Below are 18,857 nucleotides of genomic sequence, written 5' to 3'. Positions count from 1 at the left end.
GTGGCTCAAGTACAGACAGGATCCTAATAAGCCCATAAAGCTCTGAAAATTCCAAATTAGTCTGTTCTCTTCAATTCTTTTTAGAGAATGCAAACAAGGACTATTTTGCTTCTTTAAAAGTATGAAGTTAATATGGCTACTATTTCTTATGCTATACATGGCAATTCTAGGATCTAAGTCACCACATGTTTCTACTGGTTAAAAACTTTTGAAACAAACACAGAATATTAGGGCTAGTAGGGCTGCCTATTCCATTTGTCTAACATGACAGAGAAACATCATTTTGCGTGGTTTTAATTTATATTTTTAAAATATACTAACCATCCATTCTCTCAGTAAAATAAGCATTCACTAAGTATATATTTTTCTGTACACACACATACTAATAAGTTTAAAAATTTCACTGGGCTATTAATCTACCAGACACAGTTGGAGGGAGTGGTCAAAACAAAGGATTGGTGGGCGCCTGGGTGGCTCAGTGGTTAAGCCGCTGCCTTCGGCTCAGGTCATGATCTCAGGGTCCTGGGATCGAGTCCCGCATCGGGCTCTCTGCTCAGCAGGGAGCCTGCTTCCTCCTCTCTCTCTCTCTCTCTGCCTGCCTCTCTGCCTACTTGTGATTTCTCTCTGTCAAATAAATAAATAAAATCTTAAAAAAAAAAAAATGAGGATCTTCTGTTACTTTAAAAAAAAAAACAACAAAGGATTGGTGCTTTCATGGTATTTATACCTTTTGTATTTTTTCCTTTGAAATTCAAATAAAGTGTTATATATTCCCCACTGTAGAATCCATTACATCTGTGACACTTGAAAGAAAAGAAAAAATACCTTGCCAAATTGAACATAATATTTGAAGAGCTAATAGCTGGGGCAGCTTTTCAAATCACACACATTAAAAGGCCATTAAATCAATTTGGTGGATTGCAACAAATATATATATATATATATACACAAACACACACACATATGCATATATATATACACGCACATATGTATATATATATACACATACATATATAATATTAATTATTTAATTCAATCAAAGTTCAAATAGAATGACTCCACTAGAATATAGTAGATTAGAAAAAAAGTCAGAGTGTATACCTGCTACAGTGTAAAATTTGTTTCTCACTGTGGCTCATATTAAAAAAAGTTTGAAAAACTCTGAGCTAGAGTATGTGTTGCTAATATTTTCTCTGTGGTCTACTCCTAGAACTTTGGATATTTTCAGTAAATCCTCATCATGACTTAGATGATCCTATATACCAATTGTGTGCCCACACACTAATGTAGATACAACTTTGGTGGTAGTAAAGAAATCTAGTTGAAGTACAATTTCTTTTAGCTCGTTTATAAGAAATTACACTGATACCTCATCAAAATCCCAGTTGCTAGAAAGTGGTGTTCAAGTGTCTATTTTTTTTATCTCATGCAAGAAAAATTATTAAAGAGCCTAAGTACCTATTTTAAAATCAATGCTATAGCAAGGATTTAAAAAAACATACTTTATAGGAAGTATGGAATGTTTCACATATTCAATAATAATGGAATTTTGGAGAAGTCCCCTTCACCTTCTTCCTGACAAGACTTGGCTTATTCCACTCATGGATGTAGAGATTTCCAGGTAGTTAAGAGATGGGTTATAAAAGTCTGACAAACCTGGATTTGATCTTTGTCCCACAACTTTTTGTAATTCTCTGGTAAATTATATAACTGCTTTAAGCCACATGCTTTTTCTCATCTGTAAAATGAATGTAATAATGTCTACTTCATGTGGGTTGCTGTGAGAATTAAATAAGCATGCATACCAGGGCCTTCACATAGCAGTTAACATTTGGGAAGTACTTAATAATTGGTAGCAGGAGCTATTGGAGATGAATGAGCAAATATTTGATGCTTAATTTTTGGTGCTCCTTCAGGCAGGTAATTCCTAACACTGAACTATATTGTTATATCAGATTATTGTAAAGCATTAAAAGATGTGTAATAATTACTAGCATATCAATTTTACTCTATGTTTACTATATCCCTGTTCCAGGCTCTTTGCAACAGATTGCCCTCCACCTGCTCCCCACCAAAGAAAATTCTGATTCTGTACATAACAGCAACCTGAGCTAATGGGTGCTTCTCTTTTGTTCTTGGTTTGCTGTGTCATTTTCTTACATATTTTCTTGAAAAGTAGTAAGTGAAGGGCTCTGAGTGTGTGTGTGGATGTGTCTTGGTAGAGAAGAGAACCATGTAACTTGTTTAATGTTTGTTTATAAAGGTAGCTGGTTAAGTATGAGGTGATGAGAAAATCTTGATTTCTCCACAAGGCTTCAGTGGAGTCTGGGAGACCACACTAGTGAGAGGACAATCACCACTCTAGAAAAAAATACACAGTATTTTTTGGAGTCTCTCTGTAGTTTTTGTTGCTGCCATTGTTGATGTTGTTGTTATTTTTGTTGTTTCTAAGTCCAAGGAATACTTCCCTTGATAAGTAATTTCACTTATGTTTACATATTCTGCAACTTCAAACTGTCTCTCAGTTTAATGAAAATTTCCTATGGTATTATTTTTTTTCTTGTTCCTAAATATATATGTATATTTCCTTGTTCCTAAAATATATACATATTTTTTTCTATGGTATTATTTTTTCTCTTATTGCTAAATAAGGTCTACTACCTACTACGCTCAAACTGTCCCCGTGCTTTCTTCCATGCATCCAGCACAGCATTCTACACACGGAAATAGAAATGTGGGTTTCCTGGAGAATGTGTAAAAAATGATTAATTTGGAGAGTATAATGAATTGTTATAAGCAGTGAATCAAGACAGGAAGACTGAGATTCTAGTCACAGTATTAAGATTTACGTTGGGTGAATTAAGGCAGCTGGATTGCCATATGCAAATGAAGACAATATCTCCTCATGGATAGCAGTATAGATTAAGTACGGAAATATGTATTAAAATGGTTTGTAAAGTGCAAAGTTTAATGTTCAGGATTCTTTAATAAACATTTACTACCTAAAAAAAAAATTGCTACCTCACGAACAACAAAAAAAGATCATCCCAGTAATAAAGGATGTTTGAATATCTTTTAATGAAATTTCATTAATACATTAAAAAATAAAAGTCATATTAATAGATAAATTAAAATGTGATAAAAAACACCATTTTTGTAATAAAAAACTATTTTATTTCTGGGGCACCTGGATGGTGCAGTCAATTAAGTGTCCAACTCTTGGATTCGGTTCAGGTCATGATCTCAGGGTTGTGAGATCGAGCCCTGCATTGGGCCCTGCATTCTCCGGGAGTCTGCTTGAGATTCTCTCTCACCCCCGCTCTGTCCCTCTGCTTGTGCTTTCTCTCTCTCTAAGGTAAATAAGTAGTTTTAAAAAAATAACTATTTCTGACTAAGGTATAATCAAGCTAATAATGAGAGGATAAATTTTCAGTCTTCATGTTACTTGCCTATCAGGAACAGTTCTTCACTATATCAACCTAGAAACACTTTCTTCTTTCTGCTTTCAAGATACCACATTCTTTTGGTTTTCCTCTTACTTCAATATCCTCTCCTTTGTCTGTACTTGGTTCTTCCACTTCTTTCTAAACTATTCAGTTTTGGATACCCTGGATTCCTCCAATAAACTTCCTTAAATTTTCTATTTACACTCACTTACTTGATATTCTTGTCTAATCTTGTCTGAAATCAGATAGATAAGACAGATAACACCGACAGAAAGACAGACAGACAATATCTCTAATTTATATCTCTAGCTTGTACCTCCAACATGAAATCCAGACTTAATGGATCCACTTGTCTAACCTGAAATCCGTGCTCTCCTACTGGGCAAATCAACAGTTCCAAAAATGTGCTCACAATCTTTCCTCTCCCTACTTTCCCCCAATTGGTTAATCGTAAATATTCAGAACAAAAAATTATGATATAATATTAGATTATCTCTTATTACGTATTATTTACAGTGTGTCAGCAAATCCTTAAACTCTTTCAAAATATACTGTCTTTCATAATAATAGATATCACATAGTAAGGATGAATGAGCTAAAATATGCAAAGCATTTAATGTAACGTTTGGCTTTCCTTAGAAGTTATATTTCTCTTAGTAGGGCTGGACACTATTACTTTAATAATAAAAACATTCGGGTCCACTGTGAACTTTATTTTACATATGATAAAAGTAAGGCACAGAGTGGTTAAATAAGGTAATTAGTCACAACTGCTTTCTCACAGAGCCAGGATTTAAAACCAGGAATTTGACTCAAGAGCTCTTGTGTAAGCTGAATCTTAGTTGTTATTATTAAAAATCATTATTGGCCACTGAATGATTTTAAATATAATAGAAACAGTAAAATTTCAGGAAAATGACCAGAATATATCCACAACAAAAAAGAACAGCTTTTTTATATAAGCACAAAGACCAATGAGAAAAGTGAATGGAAAAGCCATTCCTATATGCAGTAAGAACCATAATGTGATTGGCAAATCTGTAACACTTATATGAAAAAGATTTAAGAAATGTTCCTAAGAAATGCAAAGTAAGTTCTAAAAAAACACAAAAATCAAAAGAGAAGCCATGTTCCTAGATAGGATAACTCAAAACTATAAAGATGTCAATTTCTCACAAATTAAATTAACCATAATTAAGTTCTCAAGAGGAATTTTTATGAAACTTGACAGCTGATTATTAAGTTCATTTGGAAGAGAAAACGCACAATAGGCAAAAACTTTTGTAAAAGAGTAATAAAAAAGAACTTGCTCTCACAGTAATAAAAAAAAAAAATTCCTAAAGTTTGGTTTTTGTCTAAGTATGTCAATAGAACAGAACAGAGACCAGAAATAAATCCATGTACATTTAGAAATGTGTATGAGAAAGCCATATTTCAAATCAGTGATAGGACAAATGGACTATTCACATTATAGTATTAGGGACTACTGGCCAAGAAAGAGAAAGAAAGAAAGAAAGAAAGAGAGAAGAAAAGAAAAGAAAGGACTGAGGGAGGGAAGGATGGATTTCACCTAATACTATACATTCAAATAGAAAAGTTTTCAGAAACTTCTTTACTACTTAAAAAGTTAAACCACACTTCTTTCTCTTTTTTTAATATTTTAATTATCCATTTGAGAGAGACAGAGCAAGACAGAGAGCATAAGTAGGAGGGAGGGGCAAAGGGAGAGAGAGAAGCAGACTCCCCATTGAGCATGGAGCCTAATATGGGGCTCCATCCCAGAACCCCAAGATCATGCCCTGAGCTGAAGGCAGATGCTTAACTGATCTTAACTGCATCCCACAAATATTTCTTTTAAAAAGTATTTGTTTCTTGGAATAGCCAACAATTTCTTGATTTAAGCTTACCCTATAAACTTGAAAAAGTTGGACCCAAGAAAAGAAACCAATTACTTCATAGTACCTTAGAACAAGTATCCCTACCCTACTTTCATCCCTATCGCCAGAAGAAAAGAAGGAGTGTTAATATATTTCAGAGAAGTCTTTTTTTTTAATTTTTTATTTTTTATAAACATATATTTTTATCCCCAGGAAGTCTAACCTAAATAAACTTATGTGGATAGAGGAAAAGAAGGTGGTAAGGTAGGTGGTACTAAAAAAAGCCTACCAAGTATAAATACAGCACTGGAAAAATTCTTCAGAGGCAGAAAGGGCCACTAAAACCTACAGAATTTAAGCAGTCCACATCTAGTTGGCATGTCATTTAGTAGTACTTCCGAAAGGAAAGCAATCTCCATCTATCCTCCCTTCTCAACAACCATCTCACTGATGAAACAATAACTAGACAGTAGTTCCCCTACCTCCAATTGTGACTCACTGGAGATCATCAAACTAGGTCAGGCAAGTGCTTTAAGTTTTAGAATGATTAATTTTAATTTTAATAAAACCATAGCTCAAAGACAATAAAATACCCTAATACCATTTACAAGGAGACTACGGATGTATGGAAAATTCCAATAATCAGAACACCCTTATACATAAAATAAGAGCATTAGAGCAAGGGCAAAATTCATGTGAAGAAAAATAAAGACATGGAAGAAAGATCGCAGATAATAACAGTTACTTGCATTCAGAGGAAAAATAAAGAGTTTAAAAATAATTAAATTATAGCTGTGCACAACAAAGATGATCCAACACAAGAATTACTGCTTTCTCTGAAGTGAAGCCCCAAACATATGGAAATGAAAGACACTGAGAGATACATTTGACAACACCTCCTTAAAATAAAATGGCAAAAATGTATCTGGCATCAAGGCAGAAAGTTTGTGTCATCAGCAGGAGAAACATATCAGGCTACCTGAAGACTTGTTATGGCAATATTCAGTGGTGGAATTTAAGAGAGCAATTAGTTAACAGGAAAAGAAGGGATGAACCATTAGTAATATTCCCAGAAAAGAATAGAGACAATAGAGAGACACCTTCAGCATGAAATATTTCAAGGATTAACAAACAAAACTAATTAACAATGAAATACAAGTAAGGAGGAAATGATTGGAATAATGAACTCAGTCATGAAGAAGCCATAATAAAAGGAGCTGATGGTTAGTACCAAAGCCATCTATCTGTAGAATTAAGACAAAAGTGCCAACACAATTAAAGTTGCAGAACAGAATGTAAATATTATGAACTCTGACAAAGTTAAAATAATATAATTACAAAAAAAAAAAAAACCCTGAAAATGAAGAGGGGTAAGGAGAAATTGGAGAGGAGCTAATCACCTCAGACTGCACTGCAGGGAGTTAATGAACACTGTCTGAAATTAAAACATGGAGCTAATGCATCCAGCTTCTTAATGACATTCATAGTCTTTTATTCTTAACCATAAGGACAAGTTTTTTTAAAAACATCCTTATGATAAAGAAATACTTAAGTTCAGCAGTGTTTTCCCATTTATTTCAGATTTTTCATTTATTAAAGCATGTATAGCGTATTAATTAAAAATATCATGTACATGTCTCTTTCCCATACTTACCCTTTCATTTGTGTGGATGTGTAATTATCTAATTGGGATGATGTTTATCATATGTTAATAGCTGCTTTTCTGAATGTAATCATTTGGGGCATGATTTGTGCTTTTAACTTAAATAAAGACATTATAGTAAAATAATACACACTTAAACACTTAAAATTTAAACACTTAAACACTGAAATGATAATATTAATGATGATAATAAAATGATTACACAAGCTTGCAGATATCTTTGTATGTACTGGTTTGCATGGAGGATATTTGCCAAAGTACCTGAGTCGGGTATGTTGTGTATACAGGGAAGAAGTTTGCTATGTTTGTCTGGCCCCAGGGCTTTGTGTCTGAAATCTATAAAAAATAATTGAAGACACAAGACCAAAAACTGGTTGTGCCAAGAACTGAGCATCCCAGCTGTGAAGCCAGGTGAAATGACTGTACATGAAAGGGAGAACATGGCCCTACTCCCAGCTGTGCTAACACAGGAGTCCCAAGAGCTCAAATTTCACTTTGCTTTGTTGAGGAGGTACAGGAATTGGAATTATCGGGGAGCGGTTCCCTGCATAATTATGAGATCCTGATGAAGGATGCTGGGATAGGGGCAACAGTGAGGTGCCACCTTAATTAAGGACATTTGAGCAGAAAAAAATTAACAAGAGAGCTGTTCAGTTAATACCAGATGAGGCTAGGTAAAACAAAAAGTTCTAGAGAACTGCACAGTGCAAATTTTTGAGGCAAGAATCAGTGAAATGTAGGTAATTTAACCACCTTAGTTCTCTGGACTCATGAAACCCTGGGGGGAAAAAAGCCTGATGATTACATGTCCTAATTTCCTGACAGTTCAAAGATTCTGACTTCATGTTAGATCATGTGCATTGAAGACTGAGTCAAAATCTTATTATCATTGTTATCATTTATGTAAGGTAGACCTAAATCCCATATCCTTTGTACTTTTCCTATCTAAACTATATATTTAACTTCACTAATATTCAGTAAGTACTTACTCCCTGAAAATAATTTTGCTAATTCTGAAAAATACACTGAATTCTTCAGGTATTTCAAACATAGAATATAACATTCTTCTCTGTACTGATAGTAATGGACCATTTTAAAAAGGTTAATTTTTTTTTTTTTAAAGCACGGAGAAGAGAGTAAACTGTGATGTATAATAATAAATTCAAATATCTATCTATCTATCTACTCAAATATCTGCTGGTTGGGGCAGGGGACCAGTTAGCTCAGAGTAGAAACAGCACATGGTTTACTAGGTTAGGAGATTAGATGTATGTCTGTGAGCAACTGCATTTTTTTGATTAATAGAGATTGCTCTGTCTAGATGTATGGGATTAAATTCCTACATAACCAGGAAGTTACTTTAAATAAGAAAATTCTTTATTTCAGAGTGGAATACTAACAAAATATAAAGAAAGCTACCCACTGGCATTAATTTAGGAAAACACACACACACACACACACACACACACACACACACACAAATTAAAACTGCAGGAAAAAATTCACACAAATTAAAATTGTTGTACATAGTAGTAGTATTTTTCTCATCTTAAGTGAATCTTTCTAAGTGTCTTTTGAATTGAGCAGATTTCCTTAAGTTAGTCCTACTGGAACTTTAACATTTTATCATAAAAATATTTGAATGCATGAAAATGTATGTAAATACTGAAATGTTAATGGGCTTTTAAAAAATCTCATTTCTAGTAGTATTACTGAAATTTTGGTGTTCTTTCTTAATCTAAGGATTCAGTGTTTTGATAAGTTTCTTTGAAACTCCCTTAATTACTAAGAAAACTCAGACTCAGGGAAACTGTGGCTAGGCTTTTTAAAACAGTGAATAGGCTTTACGGCAGAGAATGAACAATTGCATACATTCATGGACAAAAGAATCCTAACCCAGGAATTGTTTATAAAAGACATATTTTTCTCTGTATTTGTGTTCATAGTGTGTGTGTAGAGATACTTCCAAAGTGGAAACGAATCTGTTTTTTTCTGTCATTCCCAGCCTCCTGTCTGACCGTTGAGGACACAGGGTCCTACCTGCTCTCACTGTGCCAGGCTTCGCTGTCGCTGAGAGGCCAAGCAACAGGTATGGGATGTGAAAGGAGCTTAAAGGTTTCAATCAACACAGAGGGTTTTGGAAATGCTTATGAACTTGAGGTTCTGAACTTCCCAGGGATGAAGGTTAGGGAGCCTGACTGCCACCAGCTCATACTCTTAAGCTAACACATTAGTGGACTGTTTCTTATTTGGTCTACAGGTGGTGTAAACATATATCCCCGTTTCCCAGGACAGTCCTGGTTTACCACTGTTGTTACACTCTCAAAAATGTCTGGCTGAGAAGATTAAACTCTTCTCTAAGCTGGATTCCCAGGCAGCCATCCAAATTGATCTAAACGGCTGCGAAGGTAAACCCTCGTTGTCCCTGGACTTGTCAGTGGAATGCATTTTCGAAGAAGTTCCTGCCTATGATTATTCTCACCTTCCTGTGTTAAGTAATGTCTTGATTTCCATGCATAAGTTTTCGCTTCCTCAAATACTCAACAGTTTAATAGTGTCAACCACAAGAAGAAATGAGTAAATATGTGAGTGGTGGTGACGTCCAGTCAGGGGGAAGGCACTGACTTGGGTATGCATGTTAGTCTTTCAGTTTTTATAAGAAAAAAGTAAAACAAAAATACAACTTTTTAACTCTAAATTTAATCGGTTTTTACAGTAAGGTCAGGTTTCCATACATGTGTCTATCGTATTGTTAGTCTCCCTAAAATCCAGCAAGTAATCTTTCAATGTAAAATTCTAGTACCTAGAGTGGTAACCAATATAATGCATTTGTGAAGCTCTGCAGGTTTATAGAGAACAAAATAACATTTAAAGTTAAGGTAATTAAGCTAATAAGTTTTATAAAAATAATCCTGTTTAGTTTTCAATTTGATGTTTAAGGGAAAATGGCTTTGAAACAAATTATTAAACTATGGCTTACTATGAAACCCATTTGCTAATATATTGGTAATATTTAAAAATTATTCTAGCCTAAAATAGACTTTCATATTTATGAAGTAAGGTTAATAATCTTTCCACATTTTATATAATAACAAGTTTTCCATTTTTTTCTGATTTACTAAATTTCCATACATACACACATTTGCACAATAGATTTGAAAGATTCTAGTTTTCTTTTCATGGACCCAAGAATACTTGCTACTTTTTGAAAACTAACACCCTGAAGCCAAAATACACAATGGCTAAGCTATAATCTTTTGATTTTTAGCATGCTGCTAAGTGATAAAATACCCACAAGGAACATGTGCGCGCACAGTGCGCGCGCACACACACACACACACACACACACTTGAAAGGATAGTCTTACTTGTTTTAAATAATGTTCATCCAGAAATAAATAAAATTTCTATACTAAGACTCTTCCTCATCTTTTTTTAGAAAATACATGTTGATTTGAGCTAAAAAGATTTATAATATATTAAAATAAAATAATTTATCCAAGTCAATGTTTCCTGCAAAAATTACTCATGATGTATCAAATGCCCCTTTGGAAATTACTACAACTGTGTATTTTTTACTTCTATTGAAAAACAGAGGGGCGGATTTATAAACTTAACCAAAGCAACACTGCAGTTTAATTCAAAATGGTTCTCTAATTTTGTCAGTTTAAAACTAACCTCCACTGATTTTTCAATTGTTTCACTGTTTTGATTTCTTCAAATCAATCTTTAGCTTAAGGAAACTGAATGCATACTGAAGAGATAAGGGGGTTTTAGCCTCCTATTTCAAGCTAAAACATAACCTCTAAATTACCTTTTACAGTAAGCCAAAGCCAGTATCACATACCTTTCGGGAATGAATTTCTTTCACATACAATGGAAGTAGAAACTCAGATATACCTTCAAGTCGGATTCCCTTCTTGGTGACTCTCAGATTTCCCATACCATCCTACAAGCAATGAAATACAGTTCACTTTTAGGTTAATTAGAGAATGAATAACTGGCCATAATTTTCTTAGGGCTAAACTGAGAAAACAGTAAGCTCAAATCAGTGATGATTTAAGGAAAATGAAAGTCTGAATCTACTTCATGAATGACTGCAGCAGTTTGCATGCATATAGAGGGCTCTGTTTAAAGTGAACAGGAAAAAGGTATATTAAGGACCGGATATCTATTCTTAGCTCTATCAAAGATTAGGATTTATCTATGAAAAAAAATCCTGGACTTTTTTCATGCATCAGCCAGTTTAACTATTTGGGGGTATAATTATTCTTTCTATCTATTAGAAACGATTTTGCTTGCAGAGAGTATTAACAATATTTTTATATTACAGTTATCACATATTTCTACAGTAGTCAAATAGTCACATTTGCACAATTTCAACAATACTTAATAATTGGCTAGTGTAAATAAGCTTGGTGTTCCTGTATTCAAACCATGAGTAATGCTTATATCTTCTCCTTTAGAAAACAACACCCTATAAGGAGGATAAAACAAGTACTTAAATAACATTTATGAGATTGAATAAAATAAATTTTAAAAGAACAGAGTGCTAATAGGAATTAAAGAAAGATTTCAAATTTGATGAAAGAGTGAACAATTTCTCATGGAAGAGATGAACTATGAGAATATGGTGTTTCAACGGGAGCTGTCCATAGGAGAAACAGAATGAATGTTCTGTAACATTAAGAAATAGCATGACATACAATCTTACTAATATATGGACTACTGTGAGAAAAAAACAACTAGGAGTATGTTTTGAAGCCAGTGAAAGGAAAGCCATGAATGCAAAGGTAATGAGTCTGTTCTTATACAAAAAGAAGAAGAAACATAAAAATTTCTTGAATAGCCTAATGGCTTGAAATGATCAGAGTTAAGCTTTAAGATTAATCTGGTAGAAGCACTATGTGGGGCTAACTGACAGAATATCAGTAAGAAGGCACAACCCGGTAATAACGGTAAGGAATGTGGTGGTGTAGGGCACCTGGGTGGCTCAGTGGGTTAAGCCTCTGCCTTTGGCTCAGGGCATGATCTCAGGGTCCTGGGATCAAGTCCCACATCCGGCTCTCTGCTCCGCAAGGAGTCTGCTTCCCCACCCCCTCTCTCTCTGCCTGCCTCTCTGCTTACTTGTGATCTCTCTCTCTGTCAAATAAATAAATAAAAATCTTAAAAAAAAAATGTGTGGTGGGAGAACAGCCTGCAAGACCAGGTGACTAATTTGATCTGGAGATGCTGAAAACAGGGACATTTATGATTAATCCCAGTTTTGTTACTATGACCCAATAAGGAAATGCAGTGATTTTTTAAAATTGGAATAATGAAGTTTGTACACTCACTGGCAAAATGAGTTTAGCTTTGGACTTCCTAACTTTGAGATATCAATGAAAATTCAGATATTTCTCTATCAACCAGCACATATGCAAGAAAGAAGATTGGAGAGGGACAATTGCTTAAGGCACGCTTATATCTACTATAATGAAGGAGCAAGTCCTTCACAGAAAGATGTCTATAAAACCACAGAGAAACTCTTAGAGAATGACCAAAAGCATTTCATACATCCCGGGAGGCTATGATGAGTGTAAGAAGAAAACCAAGAAATTATGATGGCCCCCGACTCTACTACCTGGCTCCACCTTCCTCCCCAAAAGAAAGCCACTGAAGTAATATAACAATGAACAGAACTTTGAGTAAGAATTAAAGGACTTTTTTAAAAAAAAATCACACAAGGAAAATGACTACTCAGAGATCTTTTGACATGGTAAGGTCTCAATCCTCTAATGGAAGGAAAGAATAATTACTTCCAGTTGAATTAAACTTGGGATGGATAAAGGGATTCATTTCTTGAGACTCAAACTTAGAGTTCACACTGGAAATGTCTGATAGGGAACTGACTAAATTAAAAAAATAATAAAAAGAATTTCATGTATGAAGTGATGGAAGACTTACTCTGATGAGAAAATAGGTCTACTTTCATTGGAAGGACACACCCCAGTTTCTCTGAGACAGAGCTGGTTTATACCACTTTTATAATATCCTCTTTCATTTTCAAAGTGAAAAGTGTTTCTGATTTAGACAGCAACTACACAGTCACCCATTTGCTGGTTCTAATTAGTATCATATGGCAACACCATACCTATCTAGGAACAGAGACTGGCAGAATTAACAGGGAGAGACTCAATACTGAGGATTTGCTAAGCAGAAATGGCCGAAGATGATAAGAATGTGGCATGCCGACATAGCAAAAAATGATGGTCCTCAAATGCCTAACCATCATTTTTCTCATTGGGTAGAGACAAGTAAAGCCAGAATACCAATATTAGACAGCAAAAATGGCACAGGGTTAGGGACTGACAACTGATCATTGATTAACAATCAAATTCAATATGAGAAATATTGATAATAGGTTTATCATCAGAAAGTAAAATTTCAGATTTTGAGATGTTAAAGGTAAAAGAAAAATTCCAGACATCATGAAGCCTGAAGAACGCCTGAGCAGTGGGCAGAAAGAGAGTGGAGACCAAAATCCCTGTAATTCAGAAAGAATATACAAAGTGACACATGACATTAAAATATTATTTTGTCCCTGAGTGATTTTTTTGACTAAATTTCACACAGTGACTGCCCATATATATTCTCAAATGCCTGCTGGAAGGAAGTGTTCTGAAATGTTCCCCATGAAGTTGCTATGGAAACACCTAAAGCAACTGTTGGTCTAACTGAGAACAATAGAAATAAATTCTATCATAAACATAATTCCCAGTTCAACATTAATCTTAAAAAATGTCTTCATAGCATGGTTAGAAATAAAAGAACTGGCCATCCAAAGTTAACTGTGATATTACTTATGCCATATGCATATCTAATGTTGGAAAGTTTTGAATCTCAGACTCAAAGTTTTCCTTTTATATTTTCTATAAAATATATGACTTGGGGCATATAAATCTATTCCATTTAAGCTAGAAGAATAGATTTCCCCTGTTATAAATACAGGAGGGTTAGGGCAGTATTGTGTTTAGAATCTAACCTCACTCTACCATGACCATTTGTCCCTCCTTTTATTTCTCCTATTTTGAATTAAGAAATGAATATTCAAGTTCTAACATGTTATCTACATGTAGTTATAAAATACACAGAGATGCATAATATAGTCAGTATAATCAGTCTGATCCTCATATGCATGTACCAAAACCATTAATAATTTATGAGATAGTGAAATAATCTGGTTTCTCCTCTGCAGGAACATTTGCAAGTGATCTTATTCTTACTGTCACTGTACTTTCCTGATTCACTATATTCTGGTCCTTTCAACACCTAAAAAGGAGAAAATAACTTCTGGCTTTGCACCTAAGGATGACATTGCCAGAACACCAGAAAGTAAAGAATTTAATATATCTATGGCTCAGGCCTCAACCTTGGCTCCGTCATCTCCACCTTACATAGGCTTGAACTTGACTAATTTCTTTGTTTTTTTATTTAATTTAAACAATTTTATCACCTTAAATTTATCCCCAGTAAAAACTGGAAAAAACACAACTTTATGTATTTATTGTAAGGATTGCTTGAGAAGATAATGAGCTCACAATACCTTACTTTTGTTGAAGTACTCAATAGCTTTAACCATTATTAATATTTTACTAAAAATAACTTAAATTTTTATCTCACAATATTATTAAATTCATATTGTTTGTTTTCAGAGAGATTATCTTTGAACTTCAGTAGACCCTACATCAAGCTTTACCATCATTAGAGTTATGATGCAATTATTCATCACCTAGCAATCTCACTAATCACTAACCTACTCTTGACAGTCTGGTGTCATTTTAGAAGGGAATGTGCAGCCAGACAGCTTGGATTTGAAGCTCTCTACTCTGTATATCCTAACTGTTATCTTTGTGTTTTTTTCAAAAAGTGTATCATATTCTGATTAGTTAACTGTGTGGACATTTTTTTCTCATCTTAATAAGTAAATGATCTTATTCATGTATGTACTTACTCCTTCTTCTAGCATAGTCTTTCCAACAGTGGTTTTGTGATATGTAGATACTGAATGCTTGAGTATTCAATTGATCAGTAGAATTTAGATCTTTACATGATAAAAATAAAAGAAAAATCCTTATAAAAATCATATAATCACCAAAATGCATGGAATTTATCTGTAGAAACTGCAAACAGTCTTTATTATAATTTTCATGTACTTGATTTTTTAGACAAGGTGGAAGATACTTTGTTGGGAAATATTACTTTTGGAATATATTATGAGAAATAGACATTAAAATAAATAATAGATATAAATGTAAACAAAGAATATTGATAGCCATGTCATTTTAATTTAAAATCCACATCATAACTTTGCAGTGATCTTACCCTAGTGCACTCTGTCCTTATACAAAGTTCTTTAGGACGCTTAGCTGTCCGGTATCGGGAGAGCTGTTTAGATGGTGGTTACCCTCAGAATTTGAATTATGCCTTAACAGGCAAATGTAACTTTCAAAGTAATGAACATGTTGACATAGAATTGAGAAAATTTTTAAAAATTGAAGCTACTGTTAAACAATTATAAAATCTGGTGTTCCGTTAATTTTTTTGAGAGGGCAGAGAGGCAGAGGAAGAGAGAGAATTTGGTGGTGGGGGGGGGACAGACAGAAAGGGAGAGATAGAATCTTCAGCAGGCTCCAGGCCCAGAGCCCAAGCCTGATGCAGGCCCATCCCATAACCCTGAGATCATGACCTGAACTGAAATAAAGAGTTGGATGTTCAACCAACTGAGCCACCCAGGCACCCCAAGTGCTTGATTAAATATTTTAAAAAGTCTTCAAAAGTTGAAAGGAGTTAGTAGCCAGAAGATAATTAAATATAGACCTTAAATAATTTTTCTGGTTAAAACCAAAGATAAATTTCTTCCAAATTATTAGCATTTATTTTCTTTGTTTCAAAAGAAACTGATTACAAAGGGAGATAAAAACATGTATTTTTCTGGCTTTGATTATCTAATGATATTCATTCTATACTTCAATTTGCATGAAAAAATGACCTTAAGGAGCCTATTTAGAGACAAATGAAGCCTAGTATGATAATATTTGTGAGACCTTGGGGATTAAATACTTTTAACAAGGTAAAGAACCATACAAGGAGATGGAAGTATTAGGTTGTTCAAAAACAATTACAAACCACTTTTAAGTGTCTTTTGTTATTTATTCTCTTCTATATGCTAAATGAATTTTAAAAATTGTTTAATTCCCAACTCCTAATTAAAGAAGAAATCCTCTTTAAAATATCTAAACAATTTTCTTTTATTTTCTTTTTCGTACCTGCTTTAAGCTGATGTTATTTATAATTTATAATGAGATTTTTTCCCCTAAGCACAAGAAAAAGAACAAACAAAATGTAAGTTGACAGCCTGTTTTATATGTATGTTTTTACTGTGTTGCTTGCTATAAGCCTGTATTATATTTTCATTTTAATTGGCCTGCCTTAGTACTTAGTACTGTCTATTATTAGAAAATAAACCCTAGAGTGATAAGAATCGACAGACCTAGGAATGTGACCTCTAATTCAGCTTATATGGAAACATCTTTTTTTTTTTTTTAAAGATTTTATTTATTTATTTGACAGACAGAGATCACAAGTAGGCAGAGAGGCAGACAGAGAGAGAGAGAGAGGGAAGCAGGCTCCCTGCTGAGCAGAGAGCCCGATGCGGGAGCCACCCAGGCACCCTGGAAACATCTTTAGAAATTGTTGTTAATAACATATCTTTTATCATCTGGAACATTTATTACTTTTGTTTATAGCCAATAGTTTTTCAAAGTTTCATAATTTATATATAACAGTCATCATTGTGAAAAGGGTTTAATGTATTCATATTTGAATACAACAATAAACATTGCATTTTGTATCTCTTATTTTCATTGGTGTTCTTTTAAATATGTGAATTATTTTTTAAAAACAAAATAAAATGAAATTCAATTTATTTTCCAAATTTTCCTCTACTGATAACAAAATTCTTTGACAAGCATTTCCTTCTTTTTCTAACAATCTGCATATCAATAACCTCATCTAACATATGTAATCCCTTACTAACAAAATCATCAGAATGAAAATATGCTGAAACAAAATAAAACAAAAACCAAAAATGTGTTAATCTGACATGGCAGATATGATCACAACCACCCTGTAAATGGAGAAAAAAACTGGATGAGTTCAATAAATCCAGTAAGACTATACATAAAAGACCAGAAATATTTATATTAATATATATATGTATTTACATAAAATAATGGGAAATAGATTATAGCTGTATTTATATGGAGAACAGATCACAGTAGGAACACTTAGAACACATAGGCATTTTATGTCTAATATGTCTTGAAAAAAATGTTTTCCTATAGAATATCTCTTGGAATCACTACCAAGAAAAGTTACTGTTGTGGCTCAATCTAATAATGTAATATTAATGTATAAAGCAACTTTAAAAGTGCGTGGAAGCACCAGCATTGCACCACCTTAACTTGAAATTAAGGTTAAGCCAAGAGAATGTGAGAAGCAATTGTGGCAGAAGACAGACACTTGCTAATGAAGAGCGCTATTGGAAAACCCAGCCTGCTACTACAAACAAATCGTCTGTCTCAGTGCTAAATGGAAACAACTAGAAAGAACCTCAGGCATTTGACTTAAGGAAAATAATAAATAATGAATTAGTAATAATGTTATGTTCCCTAAAGATTGTCATCTGTAAATGGGTGACAGAGGAACACCCATATTTTAATCATGGCAACAAGGACATAAAGCCTACAGTTTCACTGTTAACATGTCTGTCTTCCCCAAAATATAAATAGAATACTAGGATTATAATAAACCCAGTGAAAGAGAAAGTTCTGTTTTCAGCTAAATTTAGGAAACCACTAAATGATATACTGGTCTATTTTTTTTATATTTTATAAAACTGGAAGGAAGATTTATCAACAAAATGGTGCATTGTTAAGCATAGAAGTGATTAAAGAGTTAAAAGCTATCACATCTCTGCAAATATTTATTGAGAGCCTATGTAAAGCACCACTAAACTCTGTTTGTAATTTGGCTTCCCAGCTCTTTCCAAACACTAGAGAAAATATGCTGAACACTGCTAGGAATCTGGTCTGCCTCACAGATGTAATTTCTTATTATCTGTAAGAAATGTGAAAGGGAGGTAATGCTGAGCACAGGTCTTTTTGCAAATATTTTCCAGTTACCATAAGCATAACTTATTTCTTTAAAGAAAAATCACTTTTCACTTTGAACAAAATCACATATTTGGACCTATAAATTGAGAATAAGATCTTAGGGTATGGTAACCCTACCTAGGTAGTCCTCATAGTAAGGTCTTATCTAAGAATTCCTTCCAAACTCCCAAGACAATATCTTTAAAATCTGCCTTCACTATGGAGTTAACTGTAATAGCATAGGTCATAGAGCACTTCAGCAAACACTGAGCCAATGGCACATCACAACAACCATGTTCCCATTTCACTGAAAACACCAATGAGAGAGAGAAATAGAGAGAAGTTAAGTGCATCTTAAGTTAGCCCAAAGTCTAGTCCTCTTACTTACTTACTTACTTACTTACTTAATTAATTTTAGAGATACAGTGCGAGAGAGAGAAGGGAGAAGGGCTGAGGAAGAGAATTCCAAGCAGCCTCTCTATTGAGCACCGATTCCTTGGAGGGCTCAATCTCACCACCCATGAGATCATGACCTAAGCAGAAACCAGGAGTCAGGCACTTAACTGACTGAGCCACCCAGGCACCCCTAGTCTTCTTACTTTTAATCAATCTAGGCAATAATAGATACAGAAAATATAAGTTTGTTTGTTTGTTTGTTTGTTTTAAAGATTTTATTT

At 33.9% G+C, this 18,857-nt stretch overlaps 1 protein-coding gene across 1 annotated transcript in view; it reads right to left on the bottom strand.

Moving 5' to 3' along the window:
* SGCZ (sarcoglycan zeta) overlaps positions 1–18,857 on the bottom strand; it is a 459,487-nt gene that overhangs the window by 197,558 nt on the left and 243,072 nt on the right. The window contains exon 3 of the mRNA XM_059156376.1: positions 10,833–10,934. Coding sequence (XP_059012359.1) covers positions 10,833–10,934 — 102 coding nt within the window. The remainder of the gene's footprint in view (positions 1–10,832; positions 10,935–18,857) is intronic.

The sequence above is a fragment of the Mustela lutreola genome, chromosome 18 (genome assembly GCF_030435805.1).
Source record: "Mustela lutreola isolate mMusLut2 chromosome 18, mMusLut2.pri, whole genome shotgun sequence".
Classification (NCBI taxonomy): Eukaryota; Metazoa; Chordata; class Mammalia; order Carnivora; family Mustelidae; genus Mustela; species Mustela lutreola.
This window is presented reverse-complemented; position numbering and strand designations above follow the sequence as displayed.